Source organism: Pan paniscus, chromosome 13, assembly GCF_029289425.2.
Source record: "Pan paniscus chromosome 13, NHGRI_mPanPan1-v2.0_pri, whole genome shotgun sequence".
Lineage (NCBI taxonomy): Eukaryota > Metazoa > Chordata > Mammalia > Primates > Hominidae > Pan > Pan paniscus.
In genome coordinates this window covers 103,376,331-103,400,571 of record NC_073262.2, presented here as the reverse complement: position 1 = coordinate 103,400,571, position 24,241 = coordinate 103,376,331, and the positions used below count along the sequence as shown (strand labels likewise).

The window sequence follows — 24,241 nt, the reverse complement described above, 5'->3', positions numbered from 1 at the left end:
TTAGGATGTCAAAAAGAGGGAGAAGCCAATAGATTGTTTGGGACCAGACCTCACAGTGTGCCTGTATCTTGACCACAAAGGATTTGAGCTTTAGCCTGCCTGCCCACTGAGAACCTCAGTTGAATTTTATCAGTAGTCCCTCTGGGACCACTCTTCCCAAAGGGACCCCATGGATAGTGCTAACCAAACTCACACGGAGCTGATGGTAATTCAGGGTTGGTAAAAAAGGACTGGTAATTCAATGCATTAATTTATAATAGAAGATATATTCAGATAGAGGGCTGGTTTGCTCTCTTCTTAGGTAACTGAACTTAGGAATTTAGAACTCATTAGGTACAAGGCTCTAGGCTGGGCTGTTATCTCCTTATTTCCTCATTCTTCATGAGGATTTGCTTTACTGTTCTCTGTGTGTGTGTGTGTGTCTATTGTTTGGTGGTTTGTTTCATTAGACTGTAAAACTAATGTCACATGCTTTTTGAATTTGACAATGACTGGTGATTATCATCCACCCATTCTCCCTTGTCTAGTACGGAGCTTCAAAATAGGCAGGTTTTATGGTAAAAGGAGGGAGACTTGTAAAATTGAGATGCAAGTCATTTCTAATGATAATATATTTTTACTATTCATGATAAAGAATAGTAAATAATGATTAGATATTGTAAGTAATGATTCAATAAATAGTAAATAATGATTATAAGGATTAGCTGTTGTAAGTCAAGCATCTAATTTTTTTCCCCAATAAGGGTGTTTTATTGTTTAATTTTTTTTTGGACATAACTGAAAGGCCTATGTGAAATCATAGAATTTTGGGCCTAGAAGGGACCTCAGCAATCATACAATAAAAATGTATTTTACAAATGAGGGACCTGCGGCCCAGAGTTGAGGCAGCATAGATAGTCAAGAAAGTGACCACGTTCTCTGGATGCAGCACCAGCACTGTGGTGACGGCACAATCAACACGAAAGCTTCAGCATTTCCATTGTAATCGCACTCATTCAAACAAAGCTATCTTCAGTAGGGAATTTCCCCTGTAGAGAGCATGCACACTTTGATTTTACCTGTCCTCAGGTAAAATCAAATTATTTTAATAGTAAAAAACACACCTCTGGGTGGAGATTTAAGATACTAATGAGACATGTGATGTATGAACACGCATGTACAGCTGCACATGTGCACCCAGAAGACCATCCAGAACGTGCTTACTAGTAACACCTCTTCCCACCTCTATGAATAATCATGTAAGATCCCCATAAAGGGAGCGTCCGCAATACCAGTTTTTGCTGTCTCATCCTTACGGACAGCCTGCCCTGAATTCTCTCTCAGGGTGTACTGTCTACTCTGCACCTCATTTTCAAAATATTCTTTTTCTTTTTTGCAATAAATTACTCTATGCTGCACATCTTTTGCTGTGTGTTTCTTTTTGTTGTTGTTGTTGTTTTGCTTTGCTGTGTCTCTTGTTTAAATTCTTTTAAACTAAGACGACAAGAACCAAAGTATTACAACAGCCATCAACAGTGATTGAGTTACCTCTTATTTTCTTAGCTACGTGAAGATATTATTGTGATGTTTACCTGAAGTATCCAGTGGCTGAGAGACTGATTCTTTGTTCAAATGCAGCTTCTATCTGCAGAATGGGCATATTTAGTTAAAGCGAAACAAACATACCATCTGCTAGGTGAAAACAGAAATGTCCAATCTAAAATTGACATCTCAGAATTGTTGCTGGTGCTTTGCTACCAATAATAGAACTCGTCATCATATTATTTTTCCTTAACTGGCACACTAACAATTTCCTTCTGATTGAGTTTAGAAGTCTGGATTGAACAAACATAAAATAGAATCCTGCTGCACATCCATGAGATAGGGACTCAGTGCACAAGGTATTTGGACTTCATTTCTAAATGTTAGAACTTTACAGTAAGCGTGTGTGTAAATGTGAAATAATTGCTCTAATGAAAAAAGTCACAGGATATTGTAAAGTTGGATTAACTTAGTCATCTCCTTTGAGCCATATTCAACAGCAAATAGGCCTTTTAGTTTTCCTCCTAACCTACCTAAAACATCGTGCTTGCATGTGTGTGTGTGTATGTGTGTGTGTGTGTGGCTTAGGAAGGCTAATTCTTTTCCTCTTATTTCTTACTTGAGCGGAGTGTATTCTTCATACACTTCTATTTCTCCTTCTAGTGATTGCTGTTTGCTGTGTGCTTTCTCCATACACACCTGGTATACATCCTGCAGTAGCCTTCTCAACCTTTAGAGATCCTGCCTATTTGCAGAAATCCATTCAACTGTGGAAGAAACAGGGGGCATGCTCCATCACTGTGACACTTAGAGGAACTGTCTCTGTGTGTGATGGCTGTGCATGCTGTGGTGCTGTCTCAGTACTGGTTTACATTGTTTTCTCATTTCAAAGGGAGTGGAACACTTACCCAGTCTTCCCATTTACCTTCCGGATGTTTCTTAATGATGGGCTCAAGGCGTTTCAGAAGGATCTGACAAGCATTCTTGAAGTAGTAAAGAATGGAATCCACATTAGAGAAGAGCCCAGTGGTTCTTGTGGTTACCATTTGTGTGAACAAATGTTCATTGATTAGGTCAGCAAGCGCTATGGAGTGCGTGATCCTGAAAAATCGGGAACACAACTCCTGCCCTTGATAACAGTATCAGTTACTGGAGGTTATTTTTTCCCCTTCTTGGCTCACTTCCTGTGAAAATATGGGTTCAGCTGAATTTCTACTCTCAGATCCTCTTTCTTAGAATATTCAGGTTCTTAACTTCTCTCTCTCTCTCTCTTTTCTTTTGGTTTGTTTTTTTGAGACAGGGTCTCACTCTGTCAACCAGGCTGGAGTGCAGTGGCACCATCTTGGCTCACTGCAACTTCGACATCTGGGCTCAAGCAATCCTTCCACCTCAGTCTCTTGAGTAACTGGGACTCCAGGCACTCACCACCAAGCCTGGCTGATTTTTGTCTTCTTTGTAGAGATGGAGTTTCACCACGTTGACCAGGCTGGTCTTGAACTCCTGAGCTCGAGCCATCTGCCTTCTTCAGCCTCCCAAAGTGCTAGGATTACAGGCATGAGCCACTGTGCCTGGCCCTTAGCATTTTTTTCCTACATCTTTTGTATTTTTGTATATTTCTTTTTTTTTTTTTGAGATGGAGTCTTGCTATGTCGACAGGCTGGAGTGTAGTGGCACGATCTCAGCTCATTGCAACCTGGGTTCAAGTGATTCCCCTGCCTCAGCCTCCCAAGTAGCTGGGACTACAGGCGTGCAGCACCATGCCTGGCTAATTTTTTGTATTTTAGTAAAGGCGAGGTTTCACCATGTTGGGCAGGATGGTCTCGATTTCCTGACCTCGTGATCTGCCCACCTCGATCTTCCAAAGTGCTGGGATTACGGCGTGAGCCACTGCACCCGACCATTTCTTTTGTATTTTATGGCTATTAAAATAAATGGAATAAACATCCTATTTTCATTAAAATTTGTGCTTTCCAGTCTGTAGCAATGACATGCCAGAATCCCCCTGTGTCTGATCTCTCCCTCCATCTGTTCATTCGACCACCATCAAACTACTACAACAAAGCCCTTGGCTTTGGGCATGAAATGAGAAAACAATTAAATTTACTTTATAATGACCTAGATCCACAAATTTTCTGATCTTTAACAGAAACCTAAAACTTAATACTCTAGAAGATGGATTGACACTTATTTTGGGCTGACAACTCCCATACACTCTGAGCTGTTCCTCTCTTGTGTTTGACCCTACTCCAAATTAGATCTCATGCATTTGAGGTTTCTTACACATTTGTTCTGAGCAAAAAAGAGTGTTTGCTTTTTGATTCCTTAAGAGGTATCACCACAAAATTAGGACTGATTTGAAAGGGGTTCCTGTTGGTGGTATCACTGCAGCATTCTGGGAAAATATGGCTCACCGCAATATCCCAGTGGAAAAGTGAACAGTTTGCAACAGAAACATGACAAATAGATATATTTCAAAAGTACATGCAATCATATATTTGAATTAAGGAATATGAAGTCATGATTCTATTCTGAGACAGTGAAAATTTAGCACTTTAAAACAATTCAGTTAAAAAAATAAGTACAAAGAAAAGCTCTAAGTACTCGATAGAATACCACTGAAGACAATGCTTCTATTGCACCCTGTCTCCTTGGCTGGGGTCTGCCTGCCTATCTGCCTGCAAGCACTTGTTTATGCTGGAGGAAACTTGCACAGCTCTGCATTACTTGGTAGCCAAATTTCTTCTTGCTGTGTCTCCTAGGAACAGAGACTGCCTGTTCACCAAAATCCATTCTCTCCTTCTTCCATAGCAGCTGGACATACGGTTTCCCACTATTCTACATTTCCCAACCTCCGTTGCAGTTAGACATAGCCCGAAACTGGTTCTGCTAATGGACTGTGAGTGGAAATGACTTGCATCACTTCCAGATCTGGCTCAGAATCTTCCACACCGGCTCCTCCATGCTCACTGGAATGATGACACCCAGGGCAACTTGGCACACCACACGTTGAAGATGGTGGAGCCTCCATCAATTTGGGTGCTCGAATGACCAAACAATGCTCAGGACTGATATGTGTACAAGAAAGGGACTTTTACTGTGTTTGAGCCTTTACATTTTGGGTCTGTCATCTCAATTTAGCCTACTCCAAATACATTCTCCCAACATTTTAGTTACCCCAGACTATGTTTAGTGACACAGATGACTTCTCTGAAGTCAACTATTGTACCTGTATCTAGTCATAAAAACCAGGGATGTGGGAGAGGCACACCAAGGAGAGACAGGAAGACTCACCTGCACAGCTCTGCCGTTGACATCTGCACCGATAGACGCTGCCGTAGCAATTGTATTGGGCACTGTTGCTGTGCTCGTTTCACAGATGTGCATATAGGACATGGGTATTTTTAGCTCATGGCTGGCCACCTATGAGAAACATAAATATTTTCAAGTCCAGCATGGACTTCTATGAAGATTTGAATCATTATTTTTCTTTATAAAAATTATTTGTTATTACATCCATGGTACCCTTTTAAGACTAAAATAATGTACTTTATAAGCATCAGAACTACTTTTTTTGTAAGGCCTCATGCTCATTTTTACAGTGTTTTCTTGGTAATATTCCACAGTGGTTCTTTTCAAATTGAGTCCGTTTAGAATGTTAAGAATTTCCTTTTTTCTAAGTAAGTTTTAGATGTGTAGGAAGTAGGCCAAATTGAGATTTTCAGGCACTTATTTGGTTCAGTGGCAGGAAGAAAAAGAGGGATGGAGGGAGAGAGAGAGACGAAGAGAGAGAGAGAGAGAAAGAGGGGAGACTGAGATGAGACTGACTCAGAATTTGGTCTGAAATCTTTCGATATCAGTATCAGATGAACTTGGAATGACCCTGAGGACCTTTTTCTTGCTCTTATCCTCCCCCTCTGTTTTCTATTTGTTTTCCCTTGCTTATATTCCTCCAGTATTTGCTGTTCATTTTTTCTGGTTCTTAAAAATAATTTTTAAAAGATTATTATTATTATTTTAGAGTTGGGGTCTCACTGTATTGCCCAGGCTGATCTTGAACTCCTGGACTCAAGTGATCCTCCTGCTTCAGCCTCCTGAGTAGCTGGGACTACAGGTGCATGCCACTGCACCTGGCTTCTTTTCTGCTCTTTTCCTTCCAGTTTCTCTAGCAAACACACGTGGAGATGAAGATATTTAATCAAGAAATGACAAGGAAAGAGATGAAAGAGAAGAAAGGGAAAGGAAAAAACATTATTTTGGCTTCTCTTGTCTTTTTGTGTTTGCAAAAAACACCTTCTTATGATATCTTGTTCTCAAATGCTAATCTTCTGACTAATGTCATTCAATATAAAGTTTCTCCAGAAAGAAGCAAAATGAAAAAAAGGGACAACTTTGTTGTTTCTTGGTGGTGAAAATCCAAAGGGAATTTGTTGGTTCATATAACTGGGCAGGATAGATGGAGCTAGTGTGAAGTACATGTGTATCTAGGGGCTTTGTGGTCTCGTCAGCGTCTCCTCTCAGCCTCTCACATTTGCTTTTCTTTCTACGATGGCCGGTTCCATCCATGGCACAGAACTGCCTGTGGCAGCCCCTGCCCTATAGTATAGTACCTAAACAGCCACAGGGGAAAGATGGCTCCTTTCTCCCAGCATCTACACGTCAGTCCCAGGAAAGGCTCTGAGTGGCCTTGCTTGAATCATGTGTCCTTTCCCAGAGTCAGTGGGATTCCGGAACCCTGACTGACCAGAGGCGGGTCTTGTGCCTATATCTGCAGCAGGCGTGGGAGTAAGGATGGGGATGGAGCTGAAAGGTACCCAAATTGAGGAGTCTTTCAGGAATATATGGCATGTGAGAGGTACAGTAGTCCAAATGAGCTAAGGGGCTGGATAGTCAAAAGCTACAGATGTGCGCTATAGAAATCTAGTACATTTGTCACAGGGTTATTTAAAGAATTATTCTTGTTTTTCTCCTGAGATTATATTCTTACTAATTGGTGCGTATGTATGTGTGTTAAATATCTTATAAAAATTGTAGGATAATGGCAGTTGATGAAATACTTGTCCTTACTTGTCAAAATAAAACATTAGCAACTGAATATTGTTGTCTAAAATGTAAACATTAAAACTACAAAAGCTGAGAAACTCCTGCTCCTGGTTGCCTGCTTGGAGCTCCCACCACAGGGCTCCATGGTTTTCTTAGTGGCGTTTTCACTAATGATCACCCTATCCATGAACCCTGGCCAAGCTCCAGGACTGTCTGCATACACGTGGGATTTCTGCCACCTCAGCCATTCTACATTCTATTTGATATGTAAGAAGCCTTCCAACTAAATAGTCAAGATCTCAGTGTTTGAATACAGGGAGTCAACATTTACCCTAATAGATGAATCCTAACTTTCAACTATGTATATAGAGAATAATGGTTTAATTTTATTTATTTTACCGGTAGCATTTTGGTGTGAATACCTTGTTCCAGTTCATTGCCTCCATGTGTGACCAACACAGACCCATCTGTGTAGATATGAACCAGTGCAGCTGCCTAGTAAAAGAATCTGGAAGGCAAAGCTCAGTGCAAGTTAGCATTTGGTGAGGTTCAATATAAAACACAAGGTAGTGAAACACCAGTCTTAGGGAGTGGAGGGGTCAGAGAAGCAAACTTTCCTGGTGGGATGCTGAAGCTTAGTTCTGTTTTGTGCAAAAAGTCGCCTGTAAAGAACATTCCTCCTGGTTTTCATAGGAGCCCCTTTGGATACCTCAGGAGTTGAGAGCGTTGGTTCCAATTGTTTGAAAGTCACTCTCATGCTTAAAATCACTGAGTGACCATTAAGCTAGTTATTTAAATGTTTTAGGTACTTGCACAGTGTGTACCAAGTGTGCTCAGCTCCAGATACATAAAGATGAACAAGACATGGCTCTTCTTCAAGCTGCTCACAATGTGGTGGAAAGGCAGGCTGGAGATCAAGTCACTGTAGTGTAGGATGATCAGTGAGATAATGAGAGTGGCATAGGGGCCCCTGGGAGACCTGGGAGGACAGGTGCAACTCCTGTGCTGCTCAGGGATGACAAGTGACAACAGAACAGAATCACAGACCAAAGAGGGCTTTGCCATGGGCAAGGTGGACAAACCCCCCACAGCCTGTAAGGGAAAGCTCGGCTCCTTATTCCACTAGTAGGCCCTGTGGGATTTGGTCTCTTGTACAGTCCCTGTCGCCCCCTGCCTTGCCTCTGAGTCTGGCCCCACTGCAGCTCCTTTCTGACCTGTGCTCCTTGCTTCTGTCCAATCTCTTGTCCTGGCCGGCTTCTCCTCCTGTTCCTTACCTGTCTGCACAGCCTGCAGGGCCACGCCCTGCAGTCTATGTTCTGTTAAAACTTCCTCACTTGGCTGGATGCGGCGGCTCACGCCTGTACTCATCCCCATCTGGGAAGGATCAATCACCTCCTTCTTTGTACTTCTCCTTACAGGAATACTGGGTTGAAGAATGTCCCTCCCCTGCCCCCTAAAATTCGTGTCTGTCGGAAACCTCAACATGGACCTTTATGTAGTCTTTGCAGATGCAACTACTTAAGATAAAATCATACTGGATTGTGCGGGCCCTAAACTCAATGACTGGTGTCCTTGTAAGAGGGCCATGGAAGATGGAGGCAGCAGTGACTGGAGTTATGTTGCCACAAGCCAGGTAATACCAGGAGCCACCAGAAGCTGGAAAAGCAAGGGAAGATCCTTCCGTGAAGCCTTCAGAGGCAGCATGGCCCTGCTGACCCCTTGAGTTTGAACTTCAGGCCTCCAGAATTGTGAGAGAATAAATTTGTTGTTTTTGAATCACCCAGTTTGTGGTACTTTGTAAGAGCAGCCACAGGTAAGGAATCCTGGAGGTAAGAGGCCCTTCTCTGAGTGTTGCCATGGAGGGACACCTGGTCTTAACTCATCTTTGTGTCCCGTAAATACCTCTGAGCAGGTCCTGGCCTTGAGTGGTAGCTCATGCCTGTAATCTCAGCACTTTGGGAGGCCAAGGCGGGTGGATCAGCTGGGGTCAGGAGTTCAAGACCAGCCTGACCAACATGGTGAAACCCCGACTCTACTAAAAATGCAAAAATTAGCCAGGCGTGGTGGCAGGCGCCTGTAATCCCAGCTACTTGGGAGCCTGAGGCAGGAGAATTGCTTGAACCTGGGAGGCGGAGGTTACAGTGAGCAGAAATTGTGCCATTGTACTCCAGCCTCCAGCCTGGGTGACAAGAGCAAAACTCTGTCTAAAAAAAAAAAAAAAAAATCACAGGGACACTACATCAATGTTTGATAAATTGGACAAAGGGAAAGGTGGTATTTTTTTCTTTCCAGGAGAAGGAGGAACGAAGGCTTCAGCCCATTTGTGTCTCGAGATGCCTGGAGGCCCAGGGTTGGCTCAGAGGGGCTTGGGAGCATCGAGGCTTGTAGCTGCTAGTAATAGGATTTACTCACCATGGGTCTTTTGACTCCCACTGAGGACAGAGCTCTCACTGCCAATTTAGAGGGTAGGTGTTCCAGCTTTGTGAGTCATCAGCTGACCTGGAATAACACCCTTCTATTCCTAGCCAGGTGATTCTAGGGTGCCTCAATTTAGAACTCTGTGGAGCAGCTGGAGGATATTCAAATGGAGACTTAAAGTCATTGCTTGATTTGAAGGTTTTCTTTGTGATGAGATGAGATGTTGGTTCCCATGGATGATGGTAGAGTGTAGGCTGTGGTTTAGATGCGGTGTGGCCATACAGGTGAAGGGAAGTGTGTTATAATAAAAAGTAAATATTTGATCTTTGCCCCTGGTTCTTGGTTCAGAGTTCGTAAAGCCTTGGAATTTACTGTTTTATTCTCCTAATGAGATGACTCATGAGGAGGGCAGGTAGCTTTAGGATGGGGGCTCGGAGGCGGTGTGCATTGGTCTTTCAGTCCTCCTCCCCATCTTCTTGGGATGGGGGCTAGAGATTGAGTTCAATCATTAATGGCCAATGCTGTAATCAATCATGCCTGTATAGTGGAACCTCCATAAAAACCCCAAATGATGCAGTCTGGGGGCTCCTGGGTTGGTGAACATGTGGAGGTGCTGGGAGGGTGTGTGCCTGGAGAGGTCAGGGAAGCTCTGTCCCCTTCCCATCCCTTGCCCCAGGCAGCTCTTCCATCTGGCTGTTCCTGAGTCGTATCTTTCATAGTAAACTGGTAATGATCATAAGTAAAGTGCTTTCCTGAGTTCCATGAGTCATTCTAGCAAATTATCAAACCTGAATGGGGGTAGTGAAAACCTCCAAATTAGTAGTCGGCCAGGCAGGAGTGTGAGTAGCTGGGGCCCTCCATTTGAAGCTGGTGTCTGAAATAGGGGCGGTCTTGTGGGACTCAGCCCTTGATCTGTGGAGTCTGCACTAACTCTGGTAGTTAGTGTGAGAACAGAATGGTTGGACACCCACTTGGTGTTGGAGTTGGTTTGGAAAAGACAATATTTGGCGTCAGAGAGGAAACCACACAGGCAGCTCTCAAGTTTCTCTGATGTCACAGCCTTTGATTGCATCTAGCTTGCAGACATGACAGTTAACCTTCTTGTGCCTGTTTATAGAAGGGGCATGCTGGGCCTGAACATGTGACCCAGAGGTTCAGCAGGTCTCATCCTACCCACCAGAGGAGGAGGAGCCCTGAGAGGTGTGTCTGAGCTGTCCTGGGAGGGGCCTAGTGATGCTCTGGATGACATCCACAGTGTTCCAGGAACCCAGCCAAGTGCTGCTCTACATTCACTATCTTACTGAGTCCTCATCAATCTTAAGACAGAGTTATTGTTATTACTATTATTGTTATTATCACTGGGCAAGCTGAGGCTCAGAGATGTTGAATAACTTAATGTTGCCCAGCTGGTCAATACAGAGCCGAGGATTTCTCAGGTCTTCCTGACTTCAGTTGATTAGGGATTTGTTTCCCAAGAAGGAAACAAATACTGCACTGTATTAAAAATGCTTGCAGATAGGGGTGCTGCTCTGGACGGTTCTGTATATTTCTCTTAGGTGTTGGCAGGGAGGAGCTCAATGCTCCAAGAAATGAGATATTTTTCAAAGTCCACAGAAGCTGATTGGGCCAGGAGTGTGTCTAGCATGAAGGTTATTTATCCTATATGCAAGTCTTACCTGATGGTAGCTTTTTGCAGCAAAGCCAACTGAAAACTTCATGGGAATAATAGCAATGCCTTTCTTCTTCCAATAATTCTTCTTATTGAACTTTTCGACTTGCATTCTTCTGCTGTGAAAGGAGGAGTTGTCCAGACACTCATTCCAACATCTTATCAGGGTCTCAGGGTTGAATGCTTGTTTGTAGATGGTTTTATCAACTGTTTTGTACATATTTTTCTCTCTAATCTGAAACAGGTGGGAAATTCAGTAGTTATGGTAAGGCAGAAACTGATGGCCAAATAGAGACTTGAAAAACCTCTCCACTAAAGCACAAGCTGTAGAGAAGGGAAGACAGGGTCTGTTTTTTCTTTGAATGGTACATGCTTTTGCAAAAATAGTAGAGGTTATTTTTACCTCTTCATCAATGCACCAGTTAGGGTCTCTCCCTACTAGAAGTGGAAGGTAGCAGGTGGAGACTATTCCATGAAAGGCAGTGGGATGTAGGGGCCTAGGGAGGTAGATTTTTCTTTTCTTTTTATTCTACAAGGTTCAGAGTATGGAGCAGAGCTGGTAGGCAGTACACTAAAGCAAGGATTCATTGTCATAACTGAAGATTTGTCCTGCCAGGGAGGAATAGCATTGCAAATAATAGCAGATCCCCTCTAAGTCTTTTAATTGCCTTTGGAATGTATGGGTAAATCTTTTAAACAGTTTCTTTGGGCCTGGTGTGGTGGCTCACACCTGTAATCCTAGCACTTTGGGAGACCGAGGCAGGAGGATCACTTAAGCTCAGGAGTTCAAGACCAGCCTGGGCAACGTAGTGAGACCTCATCTCTAAAAGAAAGAAAAAAAAAAAAAAAGAAAAAGAAAAACGGTTTATTTGAGTAAGGTGTGTTTTATGTTATATGTCCTGGAAACTTGCAACACTTGACAAAGAAGGAGAGCCTGCTGAGATATGCCTAGAAGTTTTTTAAAAATCATCTCCATTTTATTCTAATCACAGTAAAAGAATTATTATTATTGGCAACAACGTTGGAATAATACTATCCAGTTTATAAAACAAATATTGTAATGAATGTTAAATTATTTGATTCTTGCAGGAACTCTGTGAGGTGAGTCATTTATAGATAAGGAAACTGAACCACACAGACATTGACGCTCTTGCTCATGCTGTTCTACTTGCCTGGATCACCTTTCCAACATCTGTGCCGATTATTCTTCAAGGCCTATCTCAAGTGCCATCTTCTCCAGAAAGTCCTTCCTGGTTCCCCTCTCCCCATGCCAACGTGATGCCTTCCTTCTCTGGTACCCGTGGAACACTGTATGTGACTTCTCTTAGGATAACTACTGCCTTCCTTGTACAAAATATTAGGTGTTCTCTTGTTTGTAGGAAGTACCCCGACAATCACAAACCTGGAATTCCTGTTGAATTTAGGGACAAAGCAGTTCTAGGGACAATACATAGGAGAGTTCTTGCTGGGGTAGGGGGTCTATATTGGGGAAACAGGTGACAGAAATGGAAAAGGTAGGGTGGGCTCTGATTGGAATGTGTGGGGAGTGGAAGCAAGTTATTGACCATGATCTCAATTCCAGAAGCTGCCTCTCTCTAGTCCAGCATACTGTACATCCTGTGCACCTTCTGGTCTATTGTGAAAAACAGTATTTTCAGAGGGTGTTCTTCTGGCAGTATTTCTTAAAAGTTTTCAAGTGCACCAGTAATTCTACTTCTATAAATTTATCCTAAAGATATACAATAAGGCAAACATATACCTGGGTACATATGTACCAAGATGTTTATTGTAACATCATTTTAATGGCCAAAAATGGTAACAGCCAGAATGTATATTAATAGTGGAGTGGTTAAATAAGTTATGGTACGTGCATATTACATAGTACTATTCAGTCACGAAAAAGAACGAAGCAGACCATTCTACTGACATAGAAAGATGGCCATGGCATACTGCCCTGTAGGGGAAGGAAGGGGCAGAGTAATATGTATGCTATGGTCCCATTCTGGTCAATAACCATACATGTGCACATATATGTTATATGTCAATGTTTAGGTATGTGTGTATGAATACAAATGGGTGGCCAAAGATAGAAAAAGGGGTAGAACAATAAACATGGAATTGTTAACAATGATTACCCTTGACCAAGAGGGATGGGGGTGGAAAAAGGGGCATTCCCTTTTTTGATTACTTTGGTGTGGTTTGAATTTTAAGTAGAGTAATTATTTTAGTACAAATTTAAAAAAAGAGATGTTTGCGTAAGTAAGGAAGGAGTAAGATAGGGTGAGGTGAGTTTTTTTAGGTAGCTTTTAATTCACTTTGAATTCTGAGCCAGAGCTAATTCATGTGGTTCTTCTAGTGTGTTTTCTTGGGTCAAAGAAGCTGGGTTTCCCACTGGTCTGGTTCATCAGCAACTTTGGTTATGGCCTTTGTTGCAACCTTACCTTTTCTGGTGGAAGGCCACATTTGGCTGCCACAGCTGTGATGCAAGATTCTGTTACTAGGGCTCCTTGTGGGAAGCCAAATCCATGAAAGGCCGTATTGGATGGTAAATTTATCATGCATGCACGGCCCCGGAACCTGAGGTTGCGAATTTTATATGCATTTTCCAGCTTTAGTATTAGAAATTCTGTTACCTAAAAAGGGATATTCACATTTATCATCACTTTTTTTTTCTTTTCTCTGAAAGTCAAGTACAGAGTCAAACGGCTTGTAGAATTTAACTACGTTAGGAAATAAACTTCATAAAGAGTCAACTAGAAATTTGGCATTCTACTCATGGTCAAGCACGTTGCTGCTTTCTGGTGTGTACGTACCAGCTCAGAGTCATCCAGTGTGCATCCTCCGGTAATGCAGCACTCAATGTCTAGAGCTTTGATCCGCCCGTTGTTCATGAATCCTACCTGTCACCAAATGATAGTTATTTACTGAGATGTTCAAAATTTGCATGTCAATTGTGAGACATAGCCCAGTTCCCCCACAGGGCAGGACAGAGGCCAGACTCAGCTCCCTGTTTGCTTTATGGTGTAGCATGCCTTGCTTGACTGATGGAGACCTCTTCTGAGCTGAATTTTGCTGAGCTCTTTCCTTCCAACATGTGATTTTCTGGCTTCACAGTCAGCATGGGATTCTAAAGACTTTGCTTGTCTCCTGGACTATAATTGCCACCCTCTTCGTCCTTATTCTTGGAAGATTCCCCTTCATTTTTTTACTGACTTTCTTTCTAATTTAGATTGTGGTTTCCTCCCTGGTGAAAAAGTCTCTGGAATTCCAGAATGTGTTGGAATGAATCACAGTGTATCCTGTTATGGGAAAGCCTCTGAAGCTGAGGTCCCTGAATGGATGCATGGGGACTGCTCTCATTTCACTAGGTGGTGAAGATGTTTGTATATGCTTACCCGACCTAACAAACCTGAGCTCATGCTGTTGTTACTGTTTGGGAAGAGCTTAAGGCAGCTTGCATTCTTTTAGTGTTGCCACTCCCCTCCACCCACCCAGACCATTTTGTCTATATAGTCCACATTAAAAAGAAAAGAAAAATCCCCACTCCCTACTGTAGTTCTACTAAATGAGGATTGATCCAGGTCCCTTTGCCTTTCTGAAAGCAGGGATAAATACAACTGAAGGATCCACACGACTATATATATAACTATAGGGTTAACATTAGACTTTGACTGAAGTTTACCTTTGACTTTCATGAAGAAAGGACTGCTAAACAAAATAGTACTATAAATAAGGTAGTAGAATCCTTAAACTATTTCATATAAACTTTTCAAAAATTTGGAAGAAACTATTTAAACATAAACACGTTATCCTAATTTACAAATAGTTTTGAATAACCAAGCAAAACTTTGTTAGCTGTGTCTGAAGGATCATATATATATATATATATATATATGTATATATGAAGTGAAATTGTTTATGTATATTATATTGGAATTGAAATTGTTTCTTAAAAAATAAAATAAAACTTGGACATTTTTTTTTGAGACAGAGTCTTGCTCTCTCGCCCAGGCTATAGTGCAGTGGTATGATCTTGGCTCACTGCAACCTCCGCCTCCTGGGTTCAAGCCATTCTCCTGCCTCAGCCTCCCAAGTAGCTGAGACTACAGGTGCATGCCACCACGCCCAGTTATTTTTTTGTATTTTTAATAGAGATGGGGTTTCACTATGTTGGCCAGGCTGGTCTCGAACTCCTGACCTTAGGGGATCCACCCGCCTCAGCTTCCCAAAGTGCTGGGATTACAGGTGTGAGCCACCACACCCAGCCAAAATATAAAATAAAACTTGGATTTTTCAAAAAATCTATTTCCCTCTTTTATACTTTATATTACTATAATTACCAAAATATTAACAGTCTAGAATCTTCTTAACAAGTATTAGTACTAAAAGAATCTCATAACTTTGATAAGAGCACAGCCATCACCACAACAGCAACTGCTCCAATCTTAGCAGTGTGTCTCTACATTGCCCTCGGTCCTAGAAGACAATAATAGCTGTGACTATTAATATCTGTGCATTTGAAAGCAAATAAAAAGTTGAATCGGCCAACTATTAGAGAGGATCTCCCTCTCTAATTATAAAAATTATTAATGCCAATGGAAGAAATAAAATTGTTCTGTGCTATAGAAAACTGTGGCTTTAGTAATACAGGGAAGATAATCTAAGACAATGACAAAATCAGATAGGAAATCTAACTATGTATATGCTACAAGCAATTCCCACGTAAAGTATGTTCGATACGACTTAGATTACATTAGAATGATCCTAACAGCTCAATGACAAATTTGAAAAGTAGTATTGTAAGCTCGAGTCCAGCAAGTATTTTTAAGATGTTTATATTATAGTTATATAAAAATGCAGTAAATGCAGTCTGAAACAATTTTAAATTCACTACTTACTGTATTATTTTTTCCTACATGCAAAGAGCTTTTGTAACAGTATCATAGCCACTTGGTAAAAACACTTCTAAAAAATGATTTTGCAGTTAAAATGGTCAATGGTCAAATTGTCTCCAAACATTTCTACTGAAAAATATTTGTATAGTCAAGAAGGTTTGGCATAGCAATGTTTGTACCTTCTATCAGTGTTTGTTTGTTTGTTTTTGAGAAACCACTAATGTAAATCCTTATTCCTTCAAGGAGTGTTTTGATCATTATTTGAAATTGTATTTTTATCATTAAACTTCTTCACAATTATTTACTAGAATTATTAAAAGTTCCTCATAAAATGTTATGAATATTCAAATACACAGCATCCTCATTTAATATTTTAGGTGCTAAGTTTGTTTTTAGAATTTAGCAAAATCAAAATGATAGAAAAGAACAAAGCCATTCAGATAAAATCAGATTATCTATTTATTTATTTATGTATGAGATAGGGTCTCACTCTGTCGCCCAGGCTGGAGTGCAGTGGTGCAATCTTGGCTCACTGTAGCCTCCACTTCCTGGGCTCAAGGGATCCACACACCTCAGCCTCCCAAGTAGCTGGGAGTACAGGCATGTGGCACCATACCCGGCTAATTTTTGTATTTTTTTAGAGATAGGGTCTCCCCATGTTGCCCAGGCTGGTTTTGGAACTCCTGGGCTCAAGCGATTTGCCCACCTTGGCCTCCCAAAGTGGTAGGATTACAGGTGTGAGCCACAGTGCCTGGCCAAAATGAGATATTTTAATAATTAATCTTTAATACTCACTTTATATTTTCCAAATAATGGATGCCTTCCTCCAGTTATTAGCATATCATCTTCACAATCAAGGATGAGACGAATGGGATGACCAGTTCTAAAGAAAATAAATCTTAGGTTCTCCACCCATCCCATCCATCCATCCATCCATCTTCTCATTCACCTATCTACTCATATTTATCCATCCCCTCATTTAACTATCTGCCCACCCATCAATGTATCTGCCTATTATCCATCCATCCACTATCCATTCTCCCACTCTTTATTCAACCATCCATCCATTCATTTATCCCATATAAATGTATTAATATCATACAATATGCTAGACACTAACGTGAATTATTAATATATGACTAAATCTTCATTGTCTCTGTGGTCTATAACTCAATGGTTGGAGATCTTGTTAAAAGTATTAATGTCACATTTGGTTAAGTTGAATTCTATAGCTTCAAGTTTGACCTTCACCCAGATCCAGATATTTGCATGATCTCCACCACTATTTACAAAAGAGAAAGAATGTGAACAGATAAATGCAAACTTAACAACCCTACTGGGAAAACAAGGCCATCCTAGGATGTCTGGGTTAGCGTCTCCATTCTCATCCGTGAAGGCTATGCTGGCCAAGTTGGGCTCTCATTCAGGGAGGAGCCTCAGCTTTTCTCCATCTCCAGAGCAGAGGCTTCTAGACTTTGGAGTGCTGAAGAATCCTCTGGCGCGCTGGTGAAAATGCATATTCCTGGGCCTTTGTACTAGGATTTGGATTCAGTGGGTCAGGGAGGGGCTTTAGAGTACATTTTTCTGAGTGATATTGATTCAGGTGTCTTCAGGCAAATGTTGAAAATCACTATTCTAGTGCAGGGTTTCCTGGTGTTCCCTAATTGTGAGGACAATCTGGAACATCAGGGAAATGCAGTTTCCAGGTCCATCCCCTGCTACTTCTGATTCAGTGGTGCTGGGATGGGGAGGCAGGACTTTCTTTTTTGAGACAGGGTCTTGCTCTGCCACTCAGGCTGGAGTGCAGTGGTATGAACACGGCTCACTGCAGCCTGATCTCCTGGGCTCAAGCAATCCTCCTGCCTTAGCCTCCTGAGTAGCTGGGACCACAGGCATGTGCTACTGTGCTCAGCTATTTTTATTTTATTCTATTTTAAATCTTTGTAGAGATGAGGATTTCACCATGTTTCCCAGGCTCGTCTTGAACTCCTGGGCTCAGGTGATTTTCCTGCCTCAGCCTCCCAAAGTGCTGAGATTATAGGCATGAGCCACCATGCCCAGCTGAGGCAGGAATTTCTATGACATCAGGCAACTCTTACTTACTATTAGGTTTGGGAACATTACTCTGGGGATCATTTAATGCATGGCCCTTGGGTACCAAGGTAGAGTTGTATCTTAAGGCACTGGTTGCCACACTTGGCTGCACAGTGGAACCACTGAGGAAGTTTTAAAATATACGGATGCCTGGGTCAGTATGGGGCAGCCTGGGCATTGGAATTTAAATGCTGCCCAGATGATTCTAACGTGCGTGTTTGAGAAGCCTTAAAGCCACAACGCCTGGGGGGAATTCAATGAACTGATTATCTTGTGCTGAATCCCCAGTGGGTGTGAGTGGAGTGGATTTAATTATGGAAAGAATTGGAGATGGGATTCAGATCCTGCTTTTTCCCACTTCTCACTGAGGACTGAGACATATGTCTGAGTGTTTCAGGACGTAGCTCTGAACTACAAGAGTTGTCAAATGAAGCAGGGCCTGTGAACTTTGCATGCCCTCTGGGGCTCTGACAGAATACTTAGCCACAGAAAATGAACCATTAACAGAAAAAGCAGCACCAACTAAATACAAATCTGAGGCATGAACAGCAAAGGAGTGAGCCTTCCGCTGAGGTCAGCCTGGGAGCTGTCTTTGAGGATGAGTCATCTGTCCATTGAGCAGACTCTGAGGACGCAGCCCTTCCCAGGTGCAGGGAGGCAGAGGATGAAGAGGCTTTCTTTCCTTACCTCACCCTGTTCTCGGTCTGAGAGCAGGAAAGAAGAGTCAGGGAGCAGCCTCCCCTAGCACTCCACTTGGGCAGTGTGACTTGCCCCACCCCTCAACAGCTCACTTTCCCTGAAGCTCAGGAGGTATTCAGCTAATAGTACCACTGCTCCTTTCAATAGCATGTCAGTTATTCAAAGTCCTGTGTACATTTGACTTTTGCAATAACTCTAAAAGCATGGGAGGGTAGGTATGATTATTTACATTTTTTAAAGAAACAGACAGGAGGCTGAATTGCCCAAGGACACACACATGGTTATGACGGCAGCCCAGATGACTGTCAGCCACTGATTTGCCCTCAGCTCTGTGCATTTGATGCCATTCTGTATCCCTAAGCATCCCCAACCATACTTACTTGATAGCACCCACAGCTGCAATCGCCCTGAGTACAGCTGGCTTTCCTACCTTCCCTCCAAAACCTCCACCCACTCGTTTTACATGACAGGTGATCCTGTTGATGGGGATGTTTAAAGTAGAGGACACTGTTTTCTGTAAAAGTGAGATAACAAGAAGGTTTATAAGAGTGAAATGGCAAAGAAGCTTTTTGTTTCTTGAAACAGCATCCCAGCAGAATTCATTCACATCTACCATTGGTAAAAAAAATGGAGATAGTCTGAATCTGTCTGGTGGGGCTCTGTTTAGCTCGTAAACACCGTTGGTCTGCACAGAGCAGCCCTTCTAGCACAAAAATGGTATTTTCCAGAAGGAAAACTGTCAGAGCCCTGGATTCCTGTGAGAAGCTGGGTTCCTAGTCTAAAGTCCCAAGGAGGTGAAAGCCGGCGAACTCCTGACAACCTACCAAGGAGATGATGTGTTTGCAGCTAAACCTAGAGCACTTTGTGACTGGGGAAATGAAAATGTACTATAAAGTGATGTGTTGACTCCAAAGGTTATCTGTGATGATTCTTTTAGAGAAAAATCAAGTGCAGAAATAGTTTAGTGATGTCATCTCATCACAGAGCTCATCTAAGCACGATGCAAATGAACGTACTCTTGAAACCTAAAGTTACTGTGACTATTTTTTTATTTACTTGAAAAGACCAAAAAAAAAAAAAAAATGGTTCTGAGGTCTTGGCTGCATTATTGATGTCTGATGTCTAATGCTTGGATTCCAGGTTTCTGCAGGTAAAATGGCCAGTGATTGTGAGGCTGTGGGATCGACTGCGGTCATGGAATTAGGAAGGTGGGGACATGGGTGTTATCCTGGACCTTACCTGCACGTGGGCTGGGTCCTGTGTGGACACATAAATGTCCAGTTCTTTGTCCTCTGTCTTTGGAATAACAAGCACTCTTTGTGTTTCCATGTAAAAATGTTCCTGTCCTCCAACATGGACCTCTCCTGTTAAGCATGAGCACAGAACAACTCCTAAGGTGTGTGCTGGTGGGAAGCCACCGTCTTGGAGAGCCACCATCTTGGAGAATTCAAAAGCCAGTAAGATGTGGACTGGCTGGCCTGGATTTTTTTTTTTTTTTTGAGGTGGAGTCTCGCTCTGTCACCCATGCTGGAGTGTAGCGGCGCGATCTCGGCTCACTGCAACCTCCGCCCCCCAGGCTCAAGCGATTCTCCTGCCTCAGCCTCCCAAGTAGCTGGGATTACAGCGCCTGCCACCATGACTGGCTAATTTTTGTATTTTTAGTAGAGATGGGGTTTCACCATGCTGGCCAAGTTGGTCTCGAACTCCTGACCTCAGGTGATTCACCTGCCTCGGCCTCCCAAAGTGCTGGGATTACAGGTGTGAGTCACCATGCCCTGCCTGGCTGGCCTGGATTTATCCTGACGAAGGAACCAGGCATTTGTCCTGTGGCAATCTGTTTCAGAGACAATAGTTCTGGATCACAAATTAAAAGTGCCAAGTTTTGTTCCTTACTCTGCCCAAACCAAAATCTTAGAGATTTTCTTTTATTTATGCTATTGCTCCCTACCCACCAACGCCAAAACCGCACACACACACACACACACACACACACACACACACACACACAATTTGAAAGGAAGAGGTGTAAGAGAAATTTGGCAAAGCACCAAGACTTTAGAGGCTGGACTTTCTGAGGGGAAATCATACACTTTTGATGGTTGCTTCAGAATAGAATCAGGCAGAGTCTATTAAGTATCCCTGGGAGCTCACCTTCAACAATTTGGTCGACTTTTTCAAAGGCCTCCTCAACGTTTCCTTGTTCAAGTTTTTTTCACGGCACAGGAATGAATTGTGTTTTATGGCATCCTAAATTGCAGAAAAACAAAAAAGCATAAAAGCCAGTTCTTCCGACTTTTCCTTCCACTGTTAGTTTTTTCTTAAAAGCCAGTATGCTCTGGAAAATCACTGTCTCCCGGGACAGATGAAAGGTGTCAAACAAGCAAGGGAGAATTAGAGCGGTAGGCTGGCTGCAGAGATGGGAAGTCCAAGGAAAGGTCTTCTAGATTTGCAGAGAAAACCAGCAAGAAGGATTAGCGAAACCTTCAGAAGGAAGCTACGTTCATAACTGAGGGCTGGGGACACTATGATGATCCTGGACGATGAATACTAATTTCTTATTTAAATGTGACTCTCCAGGGAACATGAGATAAGTCAAATGCATGATGGGTGAGGTTTGGGAATCTGCCTTTTTTTTTTTTCTTTTAACTTTTCCTTGAAGAAAAATGCTTGTGTTAGACTACTTAGGTAGCTCAGGTACAAGAACCTCTCACTCAGGGATCTGAAAAATACTGAGGCTGTCTTGACAGGGAAGACACAAGTTATTACACATCTCTGGGGCAGAAAAGCCCAGTACACATTGTATTAGGTTGGTGCAATAGCAATTGCAGTTTTTGCTATAACAGTTTGCAATTGCTTTTGCACCAACCTAATAGGAAGTTTGTTCCTTTCTTTGAGTATTTGGCATCATCTCATAAGGGCTTTTCTAGCTCTTTGTTCTATGTTTTTTTTTTTCCCCCGACAATAACATGAACTGACTTACAAATAAAGACTGGTTCTGTGGACTGACCTACTGACAGCGGATCCTTGTTTAGCCTTTAGAACCAAGGTATTTTTTCATACTTCTGAATGACACCTGTCTCCTGCCTTCCTATGCTCTGATGGCCTCAGATGCCATAGCCTTTCTTGCTGATGATGCTCCTGGGAGCAGCTAATATTGATGGAGAGCTTGCTTTGTGCTAAGCACTGTGCAATAACAGCGTATGTACTTGTATCCTTATGTTCATTCTGTTATGATCTCTGTTTCCTAGATGAGGAAACTGGGCTTAGAGAGGTTAAAAGAACTTTCTCAAAGTCACACTGTAAATAAGTGATAAAGGAAGTGTTCAAGCCTAGGCTAAGTTTTTAAAAACATACTATCTAATGATGAACACTTGATTTTTTCAAAGCAGCAGACAAGGAACAATAGAGCTGAATTTTTTCATTTTCTGTTATACTAAGATCTCAGAAGCCATCCTGGTACATGTGAAAGTATGTTAATTGCCATACTGTAAATGTGTCATAAGACAGCATAACCTCTTTTTTTTTTTTTTTTGAGACGGAGTCTTGCTCTTTCACCCAGGCTGGAGTGCAGTGGCGTGATCTCGACTCACAGCAACTCCGCCTCCTGGGCTCAAGTGGTTCTCCTGCCTTGGCCTCCCAAGAGGCTGGGATTACAGGCATGCATCACCACACCTGGCTAATTTTTGTATTTTTAGTAGAGACGGGGTTTCACCATGTTGGCCAGGCTGATCTCGAACTCCTGACCTCAAGTGATCCGCCTGCCTCAGCCTCCCAAGGTGCTGGGATTACAGGCATGAGCCACTATGCCCAACTAAGACAGTATAATATTGTTAGAACATAGGCTATATTGGGTGAGTGCTAACCATATGCCAGGTACTGTTCTAAGTGCTTTACACCTGTTAACTCGTTTAATTTTATGACAAACTAATGAGATACGTATTATTACTACCTCCATTTTACAGATGAGGAAACCATGGCACAGAGAGGTTAAATAACTTGCCTAAGGTCACACAGCTAGTAAGTGGTACAGCCACTATTCAAATCTGGCAGTTTGGTTCTAGGATCTGTGTTTGTAACCATGATCCTATGTTGCCTCTGATCTATAAAGTTATATAAATAAATGAATAGATGGATGAAGCACTATTGGTATTATATATATGACGATTTAATGATTTGTGGAGGATTTTTTTTGATGACTCTGGACAGTCTTGTTCGGAGGGAACTCTAAATCCCTACCCATTCTGAATTCTAGAATAGTTCGTGGGTGTGTCCTCTGGGTGCCATTTCCCCCTTGAGGAAAGTGGGGTTAGAAGGGAAATTTCAAAAACCCTTATTAGGATCCTAGTTCAATCCAAGGAAGAGGAATGAGCCAAGAAAAATGGCCTGGATTTCTTGCAAACTTGGCAAATGGGAATTTGGAACAAAGTTGATTTGGTTTAGGAAGATCAAGAAACTTTTTTTTTAAAACACTTTAAATATTGAGCAATTTGTACCATTTAGTTACATTTTAAAATGTCCCAATGGTTCATGAAAGCCTCTGGACACATTTGATGTTCTGTCACAAGCACACAAACAAGTAAGCTTTTCTCAAGTCATTGACTCTGAACCTATCCCTCACTGAATCAGAACCTGAAAACCCCAGTCCACACCTGAATTGTCTGTCCTCACTCCGTTATCTTCCCCGAAATACCATTTGAATATCATTATCTAGACTCAGAAACGAGAGTGAAGTTTCTGTGGAATTCCACTATGAAAGTTCCACTGCATTTGGGCTCCACCTTGAAAACATTACTGTTCCCAGTATGCATCCTCACCTTCCTCCTCAAGTCATAGAGTCTCCGATCTGTAGTGGTTTTCTGGCCACCTGGAATAAAATCCACATTTCCCAGCTCCCCTTGCAGTTAGGTGTGGCATGTGACCATGTTCCAAACAAAGAGATGGAGGAAGGCATGTGCAATGTACATGCCTCCCTTTAAGGACTGGGAAGTGTCCTTAAAGGGAGGGGGCACACCCTTCTTCATCACCTTATTTTCTCGGCTGTCTGGAATGTGGATGTAACAGCTAGAGCTTCCGTGGCCATTGTGGACCAAATGTGCCCTCCAGGAAGCAATGCACGATGGAGTGACTAGATATAAGAAGGCTGGATCCTAAACACACAGAATGCCATAGAAGTCCTGGACTGCCCACTTCTAGACTTTTTGAATGTGAGAAACTTCTGTCTTTTCCACTCCTTGGAACCAAAGATAATTTCAGCTCATACAAGTAATGTTTTCCAAAGAAAGTTGATATTTCCAGAGCAAACCAGTGGCAAGGAAAAAAAATTAGATCCTTCATTAAGATTTTTACAAAGGTACTTTTAATTCTACAACCTTAGGGAGAGACCGGCCAGCCCTGTTTACCTTGATGGTAAAGATTGCAGGTTCCAGATCTTCATAGGTGAGCTTTATCTTTTCAGTTGCTCGTTTTGCCTGTACGTCTGTTTCTGCAACCACAGCACAGATGATCTGGCCCACACAGACTACCTGTGGAAAGTACACACATGAAGCAGATACAAAATTCTGGGTGGGAATAGGCTTAGTTCAACCTTAGCAGTGGCTGCTGTCTTAGATGTCGCTGTTTAGCAATAGTAACGACATTGGAGTCGCATTTGACTACATCTGCTTGGCTAAAAATTAAAAAAATATATATTTTTTGAGACAGAGTCTCGTTCTGTTGCCCAGGCTGGAGTGCAGTGGTGCCATCTTGGCTCACTGCAGTCTCTGCCTCCCAGGTTCAAATGATTCTCTTGCCTCATCCTCCTGAGTAGCTGGGATTACAGGTGCGTGCCACCACGCCCGGCTAATTTTTGTATTTTTAGTAGAGATGGGATTTCATCATGTTGGCCAGGCTGGTCTTGAACTCCTGG

At 42.3% G+C, this 24,241-nt stretch overlaps 1 protein-coding gene across 1 annotated transcript in view; it reads right to left on the bottom strand.

Moving 5' to 3' along the window:
* The window catches only part of LOC117979316 (aldehyde oxidase 2-like), a 127,881-nt gene that overhangs the window by 23,001 nt on the left and 80,639 nt on the right, over positions 1-24,241 (bottom strand). Inside the window, 13 exon segments of the mRNA XM_063595089.1 lie at positions 1,572-1,624; positions 2,430-2,504; positions 4,813-4,941; positions 6,961-7,056; positions 10,656-10,883; positions 13,090-13,281; positions 13,462-13,548; positions 16,339-16,426; positions 18,717-18,850; positions 19,576-19,700; positions 20,488-20,550; positions 20,553-20,583; positions 23,736-23,858. Coding sequence (XP_063451159.1) covers positions 1,572-1,624; positions 2,430-2,504; positions 4,813-4,941; positions 6,961-7,056; positions 10,656-10,883; positions 13,090-13,281; positions 13,462-13,548; positions 16,339-16,426; positions 18,717-18,850; positions 19,576-19,700; positions 20,488-20,550; positions 20,553-20,583; positions 23,736-23,858 — 1,424 coding nt within the window.